We start from the raw sequence: 24,098 nt of genomic DNA on the forward strand, positions 1-24,098 counted from the left end.
CTACACTGCCTAACAAGAAAATTGAAGCCCCCAGAAGAAATGGTCGTATGTCAATTTAACTTCGTACACGTACACACCATCGGCAGGTATGTAAATGATTTGAGTTGCAATTCATTGAATGTAGTATTATGCAAGTAATCCTTTATCCTTTTCACAGTACTCATATTCCTTTCAGAGGAAGCCATGGTGACAAGAGAGATTAAAGTTAAACTAATTAACTTTGAAACTTCCACATAGACTGATTCTAAGTCATTAAGCACAATGTAATACAGAAGTTTTCTTGAGGACAAGTGCTTTCCTATGTCAGCATAGATGTTTATGAATTCACTTTCCAGCTGTTCTCTATTAAAGAAGGGTTGTTTTTCAGAAGACTCTTCAACTCTGTTGGTCAACAATGAAGTGTGTGGGTTACATTAACTCAACAAAGCATACTTTCATCTGTACAATGAAAGTGCCAAGAACTTCATAAGTTAAAGTTTTCAACATCTGCAACATTTTGACATTTACCTCGCAGTCACTATCCCATCCTTCATCATTTTCAGTAATGTCCTCAAAAATCTGTCTTAGATCATAACAGTGGGAAAAGATAATATGAACAACTCTCGAATGAACATTCTGATGGATTGTAGATGTTTGAGGAAATCTGAATCCTCTGGATTCCGAAAGTTGGGCTCTTTTTAAGGATCTGCTAAGAGACAAATGAAATCCTGTCAGATTATGAATGAAAAGCCTAATTGATTTGATTAATTTGGAGCAATGAAGAATGAGAGTTAAATTGTGAGCATAACATTGCAGAAATAATGCTCTTGGGCACACTTATCTGACATAGTGCTGAACACCATCATGGTACATAGCCATCACTGAAGCACCATTGTATGTTTGACAAACTACTTTGTCCATTAGTCCCCACTTTTGAAGCACCTTAATAATAACTTGCAATAAACCTGATGCAGTCTTATCTGCTTGGACATCATAAAACCAGGGACCTTGTTTTGAGCAGAATCTGAATATTATGCTGACTTGAGATCTATTTGATACGTCTGAGGTTTTGTCTGCTTGAATGTCAATGAAATCACAAGAATCTAACAATATTTTAATTTGTTTTTGAATTATATTAATCACATTAAACCCAACTTGTTCTGTATGTCGCTTGTTGTACCCTTAAAGCCGGATGTTGACTACAAATTATTTCCTGTGCCCCAAAAACACACATTGTCAACAAGTCTGTCAAAAATGAGCCTATTTTGTTTTACAATTTCATTTTGTTTAATAGTGACTCTTCTTGTGCCTTCATAGAGGGAAAATTCTATCCTTGCATGGCCCAGTAAGCAGAATGCCTCTTCATTATGAATGTGGTTATTAGACTTCTGGTGTTTTTTCAGCTTTCCTCAGATTTTTTAAAAAGTGCTACCCTATGTAAAGACCATTCTTTTTCACTGCCAAACAAAACACATTTGCAACAGCACAGTTTGTTTGTATTGGTACAGCCTTTTGACCACAAATATCATGTGTACCAAGAAAAGTGAAATTTCCTGCTTACTTTACCGTCAACATACAGTATTTAATGACTTAAATATGGTGTGAATCTTTTACTATTTCAATTTTTTCCTTGAACGTCTAACAGGAATTGATTTATCTTTTAATAAGTTCAGTATGCTTGACAAGTTTCTTCTGGGGTTGTTTTCACTCATTTTGGGCTACATAATTTTTTATTATAGTATTACTTTGAATTAAAACTAACTGAAGCTTTTAATTATGATAACTTTTGTACTTGTCGTTTTGTTTCCAGGTCTGAAATCATACCTATAATGTTATCCACAGCAATTATACGTGAACTATTAAATAAAACCACCTGTTTACAGCATTCACCCATTTGGCACTTGCACTGCACTAAATAGGACCATAATGAGTCATGCCTCAACAGCTAGGATACCAGGAGAGAAGCGTGCAGGGACACAATCCCTTTGCTTCTCATCCCCCCCAATTATAATGCCATGGAGCTGACCAACAGCAAGCAAAAAGAACAATGGCTGGTGAGGCAGTTTTACATATTGAGGTCTTCCATTCTGGTTTCTGTTGGCCAGTATCTTGGTTTGTGGAAGCATCACAGTGGTACTGGTAAAGGAAAATTTGGAGTAATTTACAGTTTTCTCTTTATGGGGTGATTTCATGTTTTAGGAAATATACAATTCATTTAGAGCAAATGCATACTAAGCAGCAAAATCTTATTTAAGTGAATAAAAGACCTCCATTGTTGCCTGTCTCCCACTACTCTTTCCCTCTTTCCAATATTTCTTCCCTCTTTTCTCCTTTTTTTCCTCTGTACTCTCCTCCACTGTATCCATCCACCTCTTTCAAGGCCTTCTGTATGCTCTCTCTCACTTGTTGATTTCTCTGTAAATAACCTTTCTGTCTTCTCCCATTTACATCATGTGTACATTTCAGCTTGTTTGCTTCTATCCTGTCTTGCAGTTTTGAAACTCCAATCCTCTTTCTCATCTCTTCATTTCTGATTCTGTCTTTTCTTGTCTTCTGTCGGATACCTCTAAGGAAATTCATCTCAACCGCCTGAACTCGGTGCTCATCTTATTTTGTTGTTGTCCATGTACCTACTCCATATGCCAATATTGGTACATATTAAGTTGAATATAGAACTTCTTTGCATTTCCTTGGAACTTTGTGGTTCTACAGTATACCCCTCACAATCTGGTAAAGGCCATTTGCTTGTTAGACTCTCTTTCCAATATCCTTAGTTATCTTCCCATCTTCTGTGATTCCTTTTCCCAAGTATTTGAAACTTTTCACAACTTCTGTTGTATCTCTTGTCATCACTACTGTTTTGTTCTTCTGTGTGCTTATTTCTGCCCTTGCTGGCAAGACCTAGTGTTTACAGTGCACTGTGTCTTCTGGTATGTTCTAAAATAAAAATGTTACTCTCATTGACCTGTCTCTGTCTCATCCTTGACTTTGACCATACAGAAATGACTGAGGTATGAACGATGTTAGTAACAACATTCCTTATGCAGCCAATCCCTGCTATGAACGGTATGCAAAATGTTGTTCATAGGGTTGGTTGGTGTATGCATTTCAGTGGGCTTGGCAGACTGATATGTAATAAAAACTTCTGTCCCAGTGAGGAAAGCAATGGGAAACCACCTCACTCCTCATTTTCCCTTGTAAGCCTCTTTGGCAACACTTAGCCAAAGGCCTAGGTAGCTGATAGCAGATCTGTTGAGGATCCAACCAGCCTTCAGTCAGAGTACTCAACATATATACCGTACAACAAAATCTCAGAGCACTGTACAAGAGAGCTTGACACATTGCTTCTGCTGAATGTCAGTCCCTAGTGGTCGCTCGGTAAAACACGTTAAGCTAATGTTATTCGTGACCAGTACAGATACATTTAATTACATAATGGTTTTTAATTCTGAAGAGTTCTTCAGGATAGACATTGCCTCAAATACCTCCAAATAGCTTCATCTCAGCTAGTTACTATGAATTTGTGAATCAAGAATGGTATGCTATAGTAATGGAAAGGAATAAACAAGTACCTAATGAATGAAGTTTAGCCTTTTGTTGTTCCTATCCAAATATGGTAGAGTGGTGGTCAGCTGCTGTATTACTTGCTAACTGACCTTATCATAAATAGAGTCCAAAGATGAATTTCTTGACTATAACTTTTATCAGTTCCATGTGTAAAGAAAATGAATCTCCTGCTCAATGGTGTCTGAGGGAAAATTTCTTTCATACTACAGTCCTAAATGCTTGTTTTCTTGTGTAGGCTTTTTCAAGCCAGATAATAGATCAAGAAAATTAAGCCTTGTTCTCAAGTATACACTCAGTCACGCTTTCAGAATTATTGAGGTAGGCTATACACATTTCATTACAATTAAGACAAGAAAATAACGAAAGGCAATTTCTTAAAACAGTCAACCAGAACTAAAGCAGGACAGCCTTTTGTAATATTATGAATACCATGAATATTTGTCCTCAATTGTTAAAAGCACTACAATCCTAACCAAAACAAACAAAAAAACTACTCTTTCAAACAGCAGGCTCTATTAATAAGCCTATCTACTTTTAGGAAGTTCATGTGTATATGCCTGTTGATATTCCAGTTACCATGTGCTCAGAGTGGCACAGTGCCAAAACAAACAAACTTATCTACATCACTACTATAAGAGGAATAAAATGAGCTCTAAAGCAGATAAACCTCCTTTCTGACTTTGTCTCAGCTGGGTGTCAGTATGAAGTATCTTAGGTCTGATGTTTTGAGTGCAGCATGCAGATGTAGTCATGATTTTGCTAGACACCTGAGCTGTTACACCAGGTTGGCTGAACCTAAAGGAAAATATGATGCTGTGATTGTTGGTGGAGGTGATGTCATTTCATATATTATGTCATTGTCATGTGAAAGTTAAGTCTTCTATGACCTTAGTTATCAGTAGTCTGTTATGTATTGATATTGAGGTATCTATGTGGAGTTTCAGTCCAGGTCCATTTTGGGCAAGATATGTTTGTGTGCACTACATCTTCTGGTATGGACCAGCACAAATTTGTTACTTTCATGACCTGTCTCAGTCTTATCCTTGGCTTTGACAATATGGAAGTGACTGAGGTATTAATACTAGTGACATCATTATTTATGCAGCCAGTCCCTGTGATGAATGGTGTGAAAGTGTTGATGATAGGGTTTGTTAATGTATGCATTTCAATGGGCCTGGCAAACTGATGTGCAATAGCATCTTCTGGCTGAGTGAAGATAACAGGGAACTAAGCTCATCGGACAAAAAATTAGTCACCTCTGGAGAAATCATTACAAGCATCATTTAATACCATGTAACTCTGCCTCTGGACTTGATAATCACCTGGATTCGGTTAGGAAGTGAGTTCACAAGGTTGTGCAGATACGTCATATCCAGGTTATACATAAAAATAAAAAAAATAAAAAAATTTGTATTTATTTTTACGTATAGTCTTTACTCAATACGGAACCAACTATGAAATTTATAACTTTGACATCCAGGTTAAGCAACTAGCTGAGGATCTGATTGCACAATTCCACCAAATTGCGGGGGATACTGATGTCGGCGTATTACCCACCATTCCAATGTCCCACAAATTTTCAATGGGGTTCAAGTTGGGTGATTTTACAGGCCAATCAAAATGTAATTGGGTACGGGAGTGTTCATAAAACCAGTCACATGTGCATCCAGCCCAATGAATTTTGCTATTGTCATCTTGACAATTCGGAGTATCAATAGCGTACTCATCGTGCAGGTGTTGACTGAAAGGCAACACCTGATCATCCAGAATGTTTAAATAAATATGCTGGTTCATATTAGTGGTCACCTCAGTGAGTAGGCCCAATCCATGATATGAAAAACATCCCCGAAACATCACAGACCCACCTATGGCTTGAACTTGACCTTGCACACATCAAGAATGGAATGCTTAATTTGGCCTTCAGTACACTCTGTGACGTGCATCATTGGAATACAGACAAAAACATAATTCATCAGACCACATTACGTTCCGCCAGTCAGCTACTGTCCACGTTCAATGATTTCTAGCTTGTTAGAGACGCACAACTTTATGTGCCTGTGTGAGCTGTGGTCTCTTGCAATGTAACCGACTCCAAATGTTCATTGCATGCAGTTCCCGTCGCAGTGATCTCTCGCTAACAGGTTGGGATGGACCTTCATTTACTGACTGCAGTGATTCCTGTCATGTTTGGAAGCAAATTTGATTCACAAGCCACGAAATGCATCTCCGGACCCTCTCAGTCAGGATCTTTCTTCGACCACAATTCTGATGTGTTTCGTGGCCACATGTAGCACACCACTGCTTGTAGACACGTTGAACAGTCTGCTGCGAAACACCAACAAATCCAGCAACTTCATGCACCATCTGGGCATGGGCATGGCCAAACATGATTGCCCCTTTCTCCACTCTGTCACATCCTTAGGTCTACCCCTGTTGATGTACACTGTCTGCTTGAAACATCAATGTCTCACTGATCGCTGCTGCTGTATGCTGACAAAGAGGCAGTGAGCGTGCAGTTGAGCAAGGGACTCATCCCTTGTGCCACCTGTACAGGCTTAACTACCCATCTGTGCCTGCATACTAGTGTAATTGTTTGTCCGATGAGCTTACCTCACTCCTAATTTCCCTAGTATGCTTCTTCAAGGGTACCTGAACTATTTTTGACAGCTGATGGTGGAGCTGTTTACGATACAATCAGTGTTCAGGCTGCTGACTTATACTCACAGATGTGTAGCGTCAGTTTGGAGAATATTCAGTATTTCCCTAATAATAATAATAATAATAATAATAATAATAATAATAATAATAATAATAATAATAATAATAATAATAATAATTTTGAATGTGGGAGTGTGGAAAATCTCACATGAGACACTTGTGAAGGGTTCGCATTCCACAATCATGGATTCTTACCCACTAAAAACCACACATAACAATAATAATGATAGTAATAACAATAATATTTTTAACAAGGAAGTGTGGAAAATATTGCATGAGACACTTATGAAGGGTTTGCACTCCACAAACGTGGATTCTTACCCACTAAAAACCACACATAACAATAATAATGATAGTAATAACAATAATATTTTTAACAAGGAAGTGTGGAAAATATTGCATGAGACACTTATGAAGGGTTTGCACTCCACAAACGTGGATTCTTACCCACTAAAAACCACACATAATAATAATAATAATAATAATAATAATAATAATGTAGAGGGAAATAAATTCTAGGTTTTTTCAACTAATATTTTTATCCAAGTCTGAAGAGGATGTAAGAAGTTGCAGAATTTTATGGACACTGTCTTAGAGTATACAAAAAAGTATAGAAACTAAACCTAAAACAATGGTAATGGAAAGTAAAAGAATGTGTTGAATAAAAAATTAAATTAAACCTTAAAGAATATTGATATTTTTCTATGTGAGTAAGAAAATCATAAATAATGACAGAGAGGGAATTTATTTATTTATTTATTTATTTATTTATTTATTTATTTATTTATTTATTTATTTATTTATTTATTTATTTCTATGGTGATTACATGGAATGAAAAACACTACAAAACTACACATTAAGGTCCTTATTCTGTAGCCATCTGATAGCGTTGGAGGTGAGAAACAGGTCATTAGCACTTCCAGGATAAGAATACAGAGGGTAGCGCTGGATGAGGTGTTCAATACTCTAGACCACAGTTACACGATGCTGAGCTGATCCAGTTCCATTTGTGCTGGAAGTAGTTGCAGCAGCCATGTCCAATATTGAGGTGGCAGCAAAGCTTTCTTGGGAAGTTCAAAACTCTTCGACATCTTTGTAGGATTGAAGGAATAGGCATGTGTTCTCATTGTTTTCATAGACCACTCATCCTTCCAGGTTTGATTTGAACTAAACACATCTGTGATGAGTTTGTCTGCAATGACACAGGTAGGTTTCCTTGACTGAAAGTGTTGCTGTGACCAATGGTAGGATCCTTGGTGGAGTGGCAAAGAGGGCGACAGCCTAATCTTCTTAGCTTACCTCAACTGCATTTCCTCCCTTCTTGGGTATGATAAGGATTATGGTGCATGGACAATAGCTAGTGGAAAAAGAGAGAAAATAGAATATTTAAATTTAATATTACAGAATAAATTGTAACATAAATTAATAGATGATCATACTGTTGAGAAGAGAATGATTTGATGTAATTTGACCAAAGTAGATCATTCCAGCACTTCTTTTGACATTAAGCATTCAGCATTGGAGAAAATGTATGGGATAAAATCTGCCAGGGGATCATGAGGTAGGAATATGACAAAAAAGTTTTTAGGAAGGATCTATTCATCTCTGAGTAACTATTTGCAGTTGAGATGAAAATATTAGCCCGAATATGGAGAAATGCAGTTAATCATTCTATGTTCTGATGACCCAAACAACAAGACTCAATTGAAGAATTTTGAAGGAATTTACATACATAGATTATCATTATAGACTGTTATGCCTTTCAGCGTTCAGTCTGCAAGCCTCTGTGAATTTACTAAACGTCGCTACAATTCTCTATTTGCAACTAGTGCTGTGGCCTCGTTTAGTTCTATACCTCTTATCTTTAAATCATTAGAAACTGAGTCTAACCATCGCCGTCTTGGTCTCCCTCTACTTCCGTTACCCTTTATAACAAAATCCATTATTCTCCTAGGTAACCTATCCTCCTCCATTCGCCTCACATGACCCCACCTCCAAAACCGGTTTATGCGTACAGCTTCATCCATCGAGTTCATTCCTAAATTAACCTTTATCTTCCCATTTAGTGTTCCCTCCTGTTTGTACCAGCAATCATTCTTGCTACTTTCATATCTGTTACTTGTAACTTATGAATAAGATATTCTGAGTCCACCCAGCTTTCGGTCCCGTAAAGCAAAGTTGGTCTGAAAACAGACCGATGTAAAGATAGTTTTGTCTAGGAGCTGACTTCCTTCTTACAGAATAGTGTTGATCACAACTGCGAGCTCGCTGCATTAGCTCTACACCTTAAAGGAATTTAGATTTATTTCATTTATTGAAGCAATCTATGCCACTGAGGCATGAACACTCAAAGTAAGTGACTGGAGATTGTCAACTCCATTGAAATGTAGCCATACAGAAGGATGCTAAGAATATCTTGGACAGAATTATCACACCAATGTATTGATCATAGAACAACTACAAATCAGAGATAGACTTTCCCCTCAGAATTGGCAGAAGATACCCAAAATACTTTGGTCATTTTATGCATCAAACAAACAACCTTGAAGGGCTTAGAATTCTTGGAAGGGTAAATGGGAAGCGGCTGAGAGGATGGTGACCAACATGATGGCTGGATTTACGGGTCTGAACCTATATGAAGCCAAAATAGTAGCCCAAGACAGAGAAGCCTGGAGATTCACGGCCAAGGCAGCAACATCCTAATGCCAAGGTATACAAATACGAGTGTAAATGGAGAGAGAGTGTCTATAATTTTGATAATCTGTCAATTATTATTATTATTATTATTATTATTATTATTATTATTATTATTATTATAGTAATCAGTCCACAAACTGGTTTGATGCAGCCCTCCATGCCACCCTATCATGTGCTAACCTTTTTATTTCTACGTAACTGTTGCATCCTACATCTGCTTTAATCTGCTTGTCATATTCATACCTTGGTCTACCCCTAGCATTCTTACTGCCTACACTTACTTCAAAAACCAACTGCACAAGTCCTGGGTGTCTTAAGATGTGTCCTATCATTCTACCTCTTCTTCTGGTTAAATTTAGCCAAATCAATCTCCTCTCACCAATTCAATTCAGTATCTCTTCATTCTTGATTTGACCTATCCATCTCTCCTTCAGCATTCTTCTGTAACACCACATTTCAAAAGCCTCTTATCTTATTCTTTCTGAGCTAGTTATCATTCATGTTTCACTTCCATACAGAGCCATGCTCCAGACAAAAGTCCTCAAAAACACCTTTCTAATTCCTATATCCATGTTCGAGGTGAGTAAATTTCTTTTCTTAAGAAAGGCATTCTTAGCTTGTGCTAGTCGGCGTTTTATGTCCTCCTTACTTGTGCCAACATTAGTTATTTTACTACCCAAGGAACAATATTCATCTACTTACTTTAAGATTTCATTCCCTAATCTAATATTTCCTACATCAGCCGACTTCGTTCGACTGCACTCCATTACTTTTGTTTTGACCAAGCGAGATGGCCATGTGGTTAGGGACACACAGCTCTGAACTTTCATCTGGGAGATAGTTGGTTCAAGCCCCACTGTCCGCAACCCTGAAGTTGTTAAGATGTTTTCCGTGGTTTCCCATTTTCATACCAGGTGAACACTGCGGCTGTACCATAATTAAGGCTATGGCTGCTTCCTTCCCGCTCCTAGTTCTTTCCTATCCCATCGCTGCCATAAGATCTATCTGTGCTGGTGCAACATAAAGCCAATTGTAAAAAAAGAAAAACTTTGGTTTTTGACTTATTTATTTTCATCTTGTACTCCTTACCCAAGACTTTGACCATACCATTCAGCAATTTCTCCAGATCTTCTGCACTCTCAGATAAAATAACAATATTGACAGCAAATCTCAGGGTTTTGATTTCCTTTCCTAAATTAGCCTTTATCTCCTCATTTGAAGTACCCTCCTGCCATTGTTCCCACCTGTTTGTACCAGCAATCATTCTTGCTACTTTCATATCTGTTACTTCTAACTTACGAATAACATATCCTGAGTCCACCCAGCTTTCGGTCCCGTAAAGCAAAATTGGTCTGAAAACAGACCGATGTAAAGATAGTTTCGTCTGGGAACTGACTTCCTTCTTACAGATTATTGTTGATCGCAACTGCGAGCTCACTGCAGTAGCTTTATTACACTTTCCCTCCTAGGAAAGTGGATTGTGATTTCCTTCCCAAATTCCCCTTTGATTTTCTTTACTGCCTGATATAAACATTGAAAAGGAGGGGGGACAAACTGCAACCTTGCCTCACTCCTTTCTGGATTGTTGCTTCTTTTTCAAAGCCTTCAATTCTTATCACTGTAGACTGATTTTTATACAGATTGTAGATCATTCTTCATTCTTGGTACCTGAACCCAATCACCTTCAGAATATCAAATAGCTTGGTTGAATCAACATTACCAAATACCTTTTCAAGATCTATGAATGCTATGTATGTGGGCTTGTCCTTCTTAATTCAATCCCCTGAGATCAGACATAAAGTCAGGATTGCTTCACGTGTTCCAATATTTCTTTTGAAGCCAAATTGATCTTCTCCCAACTCAGTTTCAACTTGTCTTTCCATTCTTCTGTAAATTATGTGTTAAAATTTTGCAGGCACGAGATACTAAACTAATGGTGCGGTAGTGTTCACACTTGTCAGCACCGGCTTTTGTGGGTATAGGTATAACAACATTCTGCCGAAAATCTGATGGCACTTGTACTGTCTCATATATCATACACACTAGATGGAATAACCTCGTCATGCTGGTTTCTCCTAAGGCAGTCAGTAATTCAGAGAGAATGCCATCAATTCCAGGTGCCTTGTTCCTGTTTAGGTCTCTCAAAGCTCTGTCAAATACTGACCTCAAAATTTGGTCTCCCATTTCATCAGCAACTTGTTCCAGAACCATATCATCTAAGTCTTCATCTTGATACAACTGTTGGAATCATTCCTGTTATCTTTCAGCCTTGTCTTCTTTCCCTGGATGTGGTTTTCCATCTGAGCTCTTAATATTTATATACTTAGTTTTCTTTTCTCCAAAGGTTTCCTTGATTTTCCTGTATGCAGCATATACCTTTCCTATACAACCTTGCACTTCTCTTTCAGCCATTCTTCCTTAACTCTTCTGCACTTTCAGTCCACTTCATTCTTTAATCGGCTGTATTCCTTTCTGTCCTCATAATTTTTTTCACTCTTGTACTTTCATTGTTCATCAATAATTAGGTATATTATCTCCTGAGTTATCCATTGATTCTTAGTTGATCTTTTGTTTGTTCCTAACATTTCTTCAGCAGTCCTAGAGACCTTATTCTTTATGACTGACCATTCTTTCTCTATTATGTTTCCTTCAGCCTTTTCATTTAGTCCTTGTGCAACAGGTTCCTTGAAACAGTCCCTCACACTCTTTTTTTTTTTTTTTTTTGAACTTCTATAGATCATATCTCCTTGCATTCCTTCCTTTCTTCAATTTCTTCAACTTCAGACAGCATTTCATGACCAACAAAATGTGGCCAGAGTCCACGTCTGCTCCTGGGAAAGTTTTGCAATCCAACACCTGATTTCTGAATCTCTGCCTAATCATAATGAAGTCTATTTAATACCTTCCAGTGTCTCCAGGTCTCGTCCACACATACAGCCGTCGTTTGTGGTGTTTGAACCAAGTATTAGCATGGACAAAATTATGATCAGTGCAGAATTCAACCAGCTGACTTCCTCTTTCATTCCTTAGTCCCAATCTGAATTCTCCTACTGTATTACCTTCCCTTCCTTGGCTTACAACTGTATTCCAGTCTCCCATCACAATTAGATTCTCCCCACTTTTTACATATTGTATTAAATCTTCTATCTCTTCATATATTCTTTAGGTTTCTACATCAGGCATATACTGTAGACCTGCACTATTGTGGTGGGCATTGGTTTGGTGTCTATCTTGACGACAATAATTCTTTCACTATGCTGGTTGTAGTAGCTTACCCGCTGCCCTATTTTCTTATTCAGTATTAAACCAACTCCTGCATTACTCCTGTTTGATTTTGTGTTGATAATTTGGTAGTCACCTGACCAAAATCCTGCTCTGCTTGCCAACGTACTTCACTTATACCAACTACATCTAACTTTAGTCTATCTATCTCCCTTTTTTGATTCTCTAACCTACCACAACGATTAAAACTTCTAACATTCCATGCTGTGATTCGCAGAATGTTTTACCCGGGAGGAAGCCGCCATCTGTACACTATTCATACAGAGAGAGCTGCCTGTCCTTGGGAGTTTGTTATGGCTGTAGTTTCCCATTGCTTTCAGCTGTGTAGCAGTATCAACACAGCTAAGCCATGTTGAGTATTAGTACAAGTCCATACCAGTCAATCATCAGACTGCTGCCCTTGCAACTTCTGAAAGGCTGCTACCCCCATTTTGTTAGTCTGGTTTCTTGACAGATTCCCATCCAATATGGTTGTACCTTTGGCTCGGCTATCTGCTTCATTGGGGCAGGCAAGCCTCCCAATCATGGCAAGGTCACATGGTTCACAGGGGATGATGATGATGATGATGATGATTATTATTATTATTATTATTATTATTATTGTTCTTCTTCTTCTTTTCATTATTATTTAAGAATATGCATAGCTGTTGTTATTCAGGCTATTAAAGACTTTAGAATTATAATTGATAGGTACTAGTAGAATTCCATAATTTGATGCCTCTTTTTCTCAGGTCACAATGGACTTGTGAGTGCTGCATATCTTCAGAGAGCAGGAATAAACGTTTGTGTGCTGGAGAAAAGGCCTGTTGTTGGTGGAGCAGCAGTAACAGAAGAGATTGTTCCAGGATTCAAGTTCTCAAGGGCTTCATATGTTCTGAGCTTATTACAGCCTCACATCATTGCTGATCTTGAACTGAAGGTATTTATTTTTTAAAGTGTAACAATCACTCCACCACATTTAATAAATATTATAAGAATTTTATCATCTTTGTAGAATAACATTTTATTTGTTCATAATAACGGCAGTGGGTTGCAGTGATGGTTCGGCTAATAGAGCTGCTATTTTGCCATGTATTTTATCATGATGGTAACCATGCAAAGCCCAAAAACACTTCTCTTTTTGTTCCAGTTTGTGAATGGGATCAGGAAAGCACAATGTTGTTGATATTGTCAAAAGCAACAAACACCATGTAGTTTACATGTACAATATTAACTGCTAATGGAAAACCTTGTCATATTTGGGTGGTGCAGAAAGAATTTGCCTCTGAATAAGATGATCTATAGGAGACAGGAGTTACATTTTCAAATGATGAAAGCTGACTCTAAAATTACACTGCAATATTAGACTCGATTATAGACAAGGACTCTTCAAATTTTTTCTCCCCATAGATCAGAATACAAATAGGTAGTTACAAGGTTTCTTTGAGGCATGACACATCCGTACTGACAGTGCCACCAGATTGCATTTTCTTAATTAAAATTCTATAAATGAGCTCCTCTGCTTGGCCATCAGATGATATAGATGTTGATTTCCATAGAAAACCTGAAATATTTGTCCCGAATGAGTGAATTTATAATACCAATATAAATGTTCCATTATTGGGTATTATAAATTTTCTAGCTAACTCATTCCTGGTTGCCAGCGTTTTGCCCCCACGTGCTAGGTTGAGCTCATCAGTTGGTACCTAGCACACACACCAAGACGCTGGCTAGTGCATACCGTGGAGGCCACTGCGTTGGCTACTTTGAGCCACCGGCAGTGCCAATGTACTATGAGAAACTACGTCTCTTTACCAAAAATGAATGCCTGCTTGGCCATCAGATGATATATATGTTGATTCCCAAAATAATAATAATAATAATCATATGGCCTCAGCTACCGTGTGCAGACATTCCAGTGTGACGTCATCTGGCTGTCTGCCTGTCAATTTCGACGTTCCGTTTTACTCTAGGACCACTAGATGGCAGACCAAGTAAACCGAAACTCTCTTGGGTGTCTATGGCTGAGATTTAATTAATTTTGTCGGGTAAACACCAAATGAATCACCAGAGATCTTTTACATGCTGACATCGTACGACGTGGAGTGTCGAATGGGCTTTTTTCCGCCCTTCAAAAATCCGACTACCTCTGCTGGGTTTGAACCCGCTATCTTGGGATCCGGAGGCCGACACTCTACCACTGATCCACAGAGGCAGCTTGATTCCCATAGCAAACCTGAAATATTTGTTCTGAATGAGTAAATTTATAATACCAATATAAATGGTCCGTTATTGGATATTATAAATTTTCCAGGTAACCCATTCCTGGTTGCCAGCATTTCGCCCCCCTGTGCTAGGTTGGGCTCATCAGTTGGTACCTAGCACACCCACCAAGACGCTGGTTAGTGCATACTGTGGAGGCCATCATCATCATCATAAGGTTGGTTCATTCCCCTTCCTCAGGAGAGGAGGGGGCGGGCCACCAGCTCAACTAAGGAGCTCTTCGGCCAATAGGAATAAAAATATGTGGAAGGGAACCGAATAGAAGAGAAGTATGTATAGTACATACATAGAGGAGAACGGTGTAGCGGTGGCGCAGGGGGCCGCGATCAAGCAAGGGGACCCACAGGGCGGGTCCACACCGCACCCACCGGGGCAAACTCCCACTGGGTTTACCTTTATTGAGGGTTAGTGAGGTGTATCTCGGACGCGCATTTATGAAAAGGATAATTTACATTGTATGACTTAAGTATTTACATAATAGTAGATGGAACGAGATGTGGATTCGGAGTAGGAAGGAAGTAAGGAGAAGGTTGGTAGTATTGGGTCAGAAGGTAATATAAAGTGGTCGTGATGTTAGTGACAGCAGTGGAAAGGAGACAGAGAAGTTCCAATATTGAGAAAGGCGGTAAAGAAGTCATTTGTAGGGAAAGAGTGAACTGTTTGCGGTGGGGGGTAGGTGGCGGGGCAACTTGGGGACGAGGCGGAGTGACGGGAGGAGCGGCGCGGGCCAGATGGGGCGGGGAACGGGAATGTTCCACACGATGGTGCCGACGACGTAGGCGGACGCCAGAGGAAACCAGTTGATGGACAGCGGCATCACTAGGAAGGTGGAGGCGCACCATGAACGTAGGACCACGATCGTTGTATATGCGAAAAACTCGGTGAGCGGAGATTCCTGCTGTGTGAAGGTCGTGCATGATGTCCTCTTCAATTATGGCAGGGTCAACCCCTCGGACGACACAGCTCGGCAATAGTAGATGACGTCGGGTCGGTGAGGCGGTAGTTGCTTGGTCTTCATAGGCTGAGTGAGTCGTGCCGGTGGCAGCCGGGAGGAGGCAGGAGATTGCTGTGAACAAGAAGGGGTAGTGATGCAGGAAGTCGTTGACATAAGAGGGGAAGACTGGCTGGCAGTGGTAGTGAGAGTAAGAGAAGTCGAAGAAGAGTGGACCGTCGTGGTAATAGTAGTAGTGGTAGAAGCGGTAGCGCAGGAGGTAGGAAGGTGTGTGCGGAGCGGTTTGAAGTGAGGGCCAAAAGGAAAATCAGGGAGGGAGGCCATTTGCTGCAAGAGACGATCCGGAGTAGGAAACGCATCATGAACACCATCGAGACGGATACCGTTTGCAATGATGCCCTCCGGCGGTCCTGGATTTTGAAAAAAGGCCACCACATCCGGAGAAGGTTGACCAGAAAAGCCATCCTGGAGGTGGAGAATTGCTTCGACGTAGGTTCCGTGGCTGCGGATTGAGTCGCGGATGGCAGTTGGGGAGTAGGAGGTGTCCACGCCCTTGATGAGACAGGTATACATTTCTGGGAAGGCGACAGCCAACTAGGCGTCTGACAATTAGATTGTTCTTGGGCCGGCTGAGACAGCGACGAGAAGAGGGCCACCCAGCCGCAAAAATAGTGAGGCGGGACGTAGTATTGGTGGATGACGGTGGAGGCCACTGCGTAGGCTACTTTGAGCCACCGGCAGTGCCAATGCACTATGAGAGACTACGTCTCTTTACCAAAAGATTGATGCCTGCTTGGCAATCAGATGATATAGATGTTGATTCCAGTAGGAAACCTGAAATATTTGTCCCGAATTAGTAAATTTATAATACCAATGTAAATGGTCCGTTATTGGATATTATAAAATTTTCCAGCTAACTCATTCCTGGTTGCTAGTGTTTCGCCCCCGTGTGCTAGGTTGGGCTCATCAGTTGGTACCTAGCACACCCACAACTTTTGCATTGTGCCCGGGATGCTTGTGATGTTTATTTAATAGTTCTGCCGCTCTCTCAGTGGTAGCGCTGCAGAACGTGAGGGTGTCGGTGAGCAGTTCATGAGGAATACGTGGAAGAAATTGTGGCTGAGTCTCGCATTCATCGAGAGTCCAGCGGAAGTCCCTGCAAATGTCAATCTCCTTGAAATCGTTGAAAAACTTCCTGGGTGTGAGGAAGCCATTGGAAATGACATTAGTGAGTGGATGGAAGCTGACTGTCAGCAATTACAAACAGACCAAGAAATTATAGCTATGGTGGAGAAAGAATCTGGAGTTGATGAGAAACAGTGTGATGGCGAAGAAGACCACAATGAACAACTAGTGTCACATTCAGATGCCGCGGCCGCCTTAGAACTTGCCGTACGCTACGTCGAGCAACACTCCGCTGCTACGCCCCCTGATGTGATGATTATGAGACGCTGGTTTAACATTGCATCTTCGAGTAGGTTTCAATCACTACGGCAAAAGAAACTAACAGACTTTGTAAAGATAAATGACCAATGATTGATGGTTTATCATGTGTAATTATGTTTACATTAAGTTATTCTAGTAAAATATGACTAATAAAATGCAAGTAAATCTTCATTATAAAATATGTTCTTTCATTTAAATAAGGAGATTTTTTTTTAAAAAATTGAATATTTCAGTTCAGATTAACCGGACTTTCAGATTAACAGGGTTCGGATTAGCGGGACTCTAGTGTATTAACATTTTTAATTGGTAAATATGAAGGTCTAGGGCAGGGCCTCTCAGGGTGCATGCGCGTGGTGCATGCACTGTGCACGGTGCAAAAGACGACTTCGCTTGGTTGACCAGAGTGCAGACCCCCCACTCCTCGATTTGGAGCAATAGCGTTTACTCTCTCTTTCCTCACGCCTGTCTCGCTCGCTCCGCCTGTCTCCCTCTGCCCCACTTGCGCCGTAGCGCTCCAAATCCGGGCTGAGTTTAGCCGAGTATAGCCGAGTAGAGCCGAGCTTAGCCGAGTAGCCCAGAGACAAAGCGTTGATCCGAGTCATGCCGAGCAACACCGATGCACAGTGCACGGTGCTCTTGCGCCTCGCTCTGCACGCGTGAGATTTTGGGCGTTTGAGAGGCCCTGGTCTAGGGAAATTCTGTGTTTTCAGTTTGTTTGTTTTTTTCGATTAAAAAAATAATGCTATTTGTTCGGGGCGTCGACCTATAGAGATCTTTTGCCCCTACTTGCACCATATGATATGAACCTGCGTGTAATTGGAATTGTGGAAGTGTAGAGTGTTGAATGTGAGGAAAGGAACGTTAAGGACTACACAAACATCCAGCCCCCTGGCCAGGGTTATTAATCATTTACAATTAAACACCCCTGACCCAGCCAGGAATTGAACCTGGGACCGCCGGGTGACAGGCGGACGCATTGCCCCATACACCACGGGGCCGGACTTTTCATTGTTTACCTTTTAATCGCACGATTTCCGGTTTTGGGCTCCTCGTGTGTACAAGGCAATTTGTCCGCGTCTTTGAATTCTGATCGCCTCAGCGAGCTGATACGCTTTGCGTCCATCCCGTTTTGGGTCCTAGGTATCTCACGGTAACCACTATGTTATTGCTTTTCACTTAATTTAAATTTATTCTTGTGTTTCGGCCTTTTTTTTTTTTTTAATGTAACTTTCTGTGGTAATATATAAGTAATAATAATAATAACAATGTAAACGTTTCCACCTTTTCAATATTAAAATATATTCACAAAATTATAAATTACACAGTACTAGTTTCGACCCATCTAGGGGTCATCATCAGCCGTATTGGAGCAAAGATCACTTTTGGCGAAATCTTTGCTCCAATACGGCTGATGATGACCCCTAGATGGGTCGAAACTAGTACCGGGTAATTTATAATTTTGTGAATATATTTTAGTATTGAAAAGGTGGAAACGTTTATGTTGTTATTATTATTACTTATATATTATTCTAAGTTCAATACGGACCAAAAACATGAAATTCATAACCATAAATTTCTGTGGTAATGTAATTTGTTTCGCGTAACAGAGTTTTCCTCTAGACTAATTAAATTAAATTAAAATTTTTGAATGACCGTGCCTTGATGGACAGTCACAGCAACATTTGTGTTTTTCAAGCCAACTCTTATTTGGTTCTAAATTTGTAACCTAACCTACTATCCGAAGAGCTGTAGTATTCAATTGTCCGTTAGTATGTATTTATATTCTGTGTTAAGTTTTATTGTTTTATTTTTCACATTGTTAGCTGGCCTCATTTTCGCTGTAATATTGTACTTTTGGTTTTTAATATATTTGAGCAGGGTGGTTGTCATGTGTTACCCTTTCCCCACAATGAGATATGATCTCATGGCCTCATTAGGGTTCCTTCCACGTTCCAAATCCTTCCGTAGTTGTCATTTGTTAGACCTGTAAGTTTAAAGTTGTCGCTACACGAACATGGCGTTAAATATTTGTTTCTATTCCAATATTATTTCTATTTTCCTTTCTTTTATTATTATTATTATTTTTTGCTAGTTGCTTTACATCGCACCGACACAGATAGGTCTTATGGCGATGATGGGATAGGAAAGGGCTGGGAGTGGGAAGGAAGCGGCCGTGGCCTTAATTAAGGTACAGCCCCAGCATTTGCCTGGTGTGAAAATGGGAAACCATGGAAAACCATATTGTTATTATTATTATTATTATTATTATTATTATTATTATTATTATTATTATTATTATTATTATTATTATTATTATTATTATTATTATTATTATTATTATTATTATTATTATTATTATTATTATTATTTAAACGCTCATCAAGTGCTACAATATCATTGCTCATTCATCCTCTGCAGTTGTGGGTGATCTAGATGTCATCTGCGGTGTTGGTCTAGCTCTTGTTCATCCAGGTAGCTTATCCCATGTCTTCTTAGAGAGCCATGAAGATCTTGACTTGCTAAATTACAAAGATAAAATACAGTGATGAAATCAGCTGTAGCATATGAACGATATCAAATCCTTGTAACATACTTAAACAATTAGATTTCGTTTAAGATTGCTTTGCGTAATTCTAATTTCTGTCAGTCCTCTAAGATGTCTGCAATTATCTCAGTTTATATGTCATATAGAATTGCCTTATGAATTATACAATGACGATATTGCATTATATCGACAGTTTGTAAAGGAGAGGGCATATAAGTCTCTGGTAAGACCCCAACTAGAGTATGGTTCCAGTGTATGGGACCCTCACCAGGATTACCTGATTTAAGAACTGGAAAAAATCCAAAGAAAAGCAGCTCGATTTGTTCTGAGTGATTTCCGACAAAAGAGTAGCGTTCCAAAAATGTTGCAATGTTTGGGTTGGAAAGAATTGAGAGAAAGAAGAAGAGCTGCTCGACTATGTGGTATGTTCCGAGCTGTCAGCGGAGAGATGGCGTGGAATTACATTAGTAGACGAATAAGTTTGAATGGCGTTTATAAAAGTAGGAAAGATCACAATATGAAGATAAAGTTGGAATTCAAGAGGACAAACTGGGGCAAATATTCATTTATAGGAAGGGGAGTTAGGGATTGGAATAACTTACCAAGGGAGATGTTCAATAAATTTCCAATTTCTTTGAAATCATTTTGGAAAAGGCTAGGAAAGCAACAGATAGGGAATCTGCCACCTGGGCAACTGCCCTAAATGCAGATCAGTATTGATTGATTGATTGATTGATTGCTTCTCTGATCAAAGCCTTTTTCTTGCCGTCTATAGTATGGCTGATAACTAAGTCTCATAATGTATTTTAGATATATATATAACACGTTTTATATTAATAATCTTATACGTTTTGTGTTATCTTGTTATTTTGTTGACGTCAATAACTTCTTTTTCTTAAATTATCTTCTTTCTTGATATTTTAAAAGATTCAGCTTGCTTCTCAGTCACAATACGTCTGCTTTCTAAGCTTGTCTTTTCATTTGTGTCTTTTGTACAGTGTTGTTTTTTTAACAATTCAAATTCTTATTTTGTCTTTATCACTGCCATTACGATCCTATATAATTCGACATTGCATTATTCTGAACTTCCATGACGTTCTATAATGTTATTCATTAGGTTTAATTTCGTTGTCAGTAATTGCGTTCATTCCAACTTGATTGAGTTTTATTTCTGGAATAGTGGAATGGCAAACTTGGGTTGATGATGGAAGAGCTTATCTATTTGAAGATGGCATTGTAAGAAGATATGGAAACTGTCCTTGTTTTTATGTTTATTCTTGTCTCCTCTTTCTGTTGCTCCATCTTCACATACACACTGACCTGCCTTTATGTTTGTCCTATTCCATGTTCCTTTTCTTGTTTCTCCTATCTATCTATATATGACTGGATATGACACTTGTTTGTTACTTAACACTTAGTTCACTACAGATTAGATAGCGGCCTGTATCATCAAAAAATACCTGGAATAATTGCATATTCCTAACAGATTTCCTGAATTCAACCCATTCATGTGTAGTGATGAATAGCCTTATACTTGAAGAATGTGTTCGTAACTGCTATTCGCATATTAGCATAGAAGTACAGTAAATGCTTTCCATTTCTGTTAGCTTCTGTATCTTCCCCACATTTGACTGGACAAAGTCCACGACCAATGTCTCAAGAAGAAGATCTTCACTGTATTCAACAGAATATGGAATGAGGGAGTGTTTCCATCTCAATGATGTGAGGATATTGTAATACCAATTCCCAAGCCAGGTAAAGATCCAAAACTTCTGGATAGTTATAGGCCAATATGTCTCACAAATAGCCTTCATAATGTCCGCTTCTCCGGGGTCACTCAGTCGGCGGAGCGAGAGTCCCAAAAGGGTGGACCGTTGGCAGGGCCAACTTTACTATTTCGGGACTGACCTTCAGAAAATTTATATTTGCAGGGCCATAAGTGACTGGATAGGTGACATAACATGGAAAAAAGAAAATTTAGAACAAAATAACAATACTATTTATTAAAATATAAAACCAGTCTAGACAGTGCAAGAAAAAGGAAGAGAAAATATATTTACACAAACATAATTTAAATTAACTGCTTCTCATTAGCGAAATAAATATGAGTCCACAGCATGCTCATGGGTTCCATTAGCTTCGATTTCATCTTCAATGAAACACTCTCCGAAGCCATACCCTAGGTCAATTCTCCACGTAAAGAACTGCAACGTTTGACCAATTCACAAAATTAGCGATAATGTTGTTATGATCAAAAAAAAAAAGGAAAATGCTACATTAAACCATGAAATTTACAATATTCCCTTGCTTCATCAATCTTTATAAATTATTTTCCTCCTCGTGAAAGTTTGGGTAACTTCCCACCAATTAACTCTTTCCAAATTACAAATTACAATGTCTTTCATCTGAAAATATAAATTATTATTTTCTTTCTAGAAGTTTCCTTTATCTTGCTTTAGAAGATTTAGCACAATAAAAAAAACGATTTTTCCCATACTCTGAAAATCGGCTTGCAAAACACTTGGAAATCTCAAAACATTATCATCAGAAGATACTTCGACAGAATTTCTTTACAACTTCTTTGACACATTTTTGAAAATCTCTTAGAAAATTCTAAACAAATTCTTTGGAAATTCTTTACCATTTTCTTTGGAAATTCTTTACAAAACTCTTTGGAAATTCTTTGGCATATTTCCCCTCTTTCATAGATTTCGTTCGACTGTATTCATTTTATAAACCATATGAAACGATATCTTACTAACTAATACACTGTGGATAGATAGAGTATCACGTAGCAAAACGCGCAATCAATGTGAACTACAATATCAGTAGACAATAAATCACAAGAAAATCACTGAAAGAATAAACACTCCTGGAAACACAGGGATAAGTTGTGGCACAGTAACACAATCACCCCCAACTGTTTATCAACAGATTTTATCACACTGTCGAAGATATTATTTTTATTATTATTATTTATTATTATTAAGTCTCCCTTCAGAATTAGGTTGAAGACCCTCGCATTATTAGCCAGTAATAGTAAAGATTCACCATGACTTGTGTTGAACGACAAAATAGGATGAGTAAAAGAATAGCATTGAAGAAATAATCGTCACCACCATCGGTTAGGGAACTTCGAAGAACGCGCTCGTAACCCTCAGGGAAAAGAAAAATAATAATTGAGTCATATATTACACAATACCAGTTGTTGGGTGGAAAATCATTATTATTCCCTGAACACTTAATTATATCACAATCATCGTCATCATCATCATCATCATCATCATCATCATCATTTCCCTTTATCCAGCTGTAGCCGGGTAGGGGCAAATATGGTTCCTCTCCACTTACTTTGGTCGTTCCACCACTCCTCCTCCAACACTGTGTCCCAGTCCAGGTTTCTTTCTATAATGCTGCGTTGGATGGTATCCTTCCATCTCAATCGTGGTCGTCCACGGCCTCTCCTTCTTTGGATTTGCATTTCCATCACCTTTTTTGGCATTCTATCGTCGCTCATTCGCTTTATGTGCCCAAACCATCTTAGTCGGCTCTTCTCTATTCTATCATTCATTTTTTCCACTCCAATTTCTTCCCGGATTTTCTCATTCCTTATTTTGTCTCTTCTACTCTTCTGTATCATACTCCTGAAGAATTTCATTTCGGCTGCCTGTATTCGACTCTCATCCTTCTTTGTCATTGTCCAAGTTTCTGCTCCGTAAGTTGTTATGGGTACGTAATACATCTTGTACATAGTATCCTTTGGTTCCATTGGCACATCTTTGTCCCATAACATATTTCTTACACTATGATAGAAACAACTTCCAGCTTGAATCCTTTTGCTAATCTCAGCATCCAGTCGAGCATTCTCCATTAATTCACTCCCCAGGTATTTAAACGTTTCCACTACTTCCAGGGGCTTGTCTGCAAGTCTAATCTGACCTTTCCCTTCTTTCTCCCCTCTAGTCATAACAAGAGTTTTACTCTTTTCTACACTTATTTTCAATCCACATTCTTCAATCTTCCCATTCACCACACTCAACTGTTCTTGAACCTTCCTGTCGTCTTCTCCCCAAATCACAATATCATCTGCAAATAACATCATGTTCATTTCTCTTCCTCCATATTGTACCAGTAAAAGTTCGGGGCGTAAGGCATGAGAAGGAACTCAGGTTGTGGAAGTTGGTTTTTGGAGCCGGTACAGAGCAGGATAGACTCGCAGGGCGAATAATAGATGGTTATACCCTTTTTCAAACAATTTATTAATAATGTTAATCAATTCACCACCCTGCAATGTCAATATAGAATGTAAATAATTTGTTAAAATCAAAAGGGTTAACGTAAATCTTCTAGAATGCAATTTGTGAAAATAAATAAATCTCACAGATCCAATAGTCTTTTGCGAAAACATAAAATGTCAGTTTTTCACCTAAAGTCTTTCTAAGTATTATGACATGACATGAGCACACTTATAATTGAAAATAAGAATTTGAACTTCTGTTGAGAGTTTCTCAGTTTGTGAGCCTTGAAACATAGAACACTTGAAACTCCTAGAGTCTTTCTTATGTGAAATAGATTTTGAAAATAGATTTATCATTAAAAGATGAATTTTGAGTAATGGTGGAAAACTACGAAGTATCGTCACACGCAGC

The 24,098-nt window shown here is 38.8% G+C and overlaps 1 protein-coding gene across 1 annotated transcript in view; it reads left to right on the plus strand.

Annotated features, from left to right (window-relative positions):
- Window positions 1–4,230: 4,230 nt before the first annotated feature.
- Window positions 4,231–24,098, plus strand: part of LOC136866321 (pyridine nucleotide-disulfide oxidoreductase domain-containing protein 2) — a 106,141-nt gene continuing 86,273 nt past the window's right edge. The window contains exons 1-2 of the mRNA XM_067143172.2: window positions 4,231–4,377; window positions 12,976–13,163. Of these exons, the coding sequence (XP_066999273.2) occupies window positions 4,248–4,377; window positions 12,976–13,163 (318 nt within the window). The 5' untranslated portion in view covers window positions 4,231–4,247. The remainder of the gene's footprint in view (window positions 4,378–12,975; window positions 13,164–24,098) is intronic.

This window comes from Anabrus simplex, chromosome 3 (assembly GCF_040414725.1).
Source record: "Anabrus simplex isolate iqAnaSimp1 chromosome 3, ASM4041472v1, whole genome shotgun sequence".
In the NCBI taxonomy this organism is placed as follows: domain Eukaryota; kingdom Metazoa; phylum Arthropoda; class Insecta; order Orthoptera; family Tettigoniidae; genus Anabrus; species Anabrus simplex.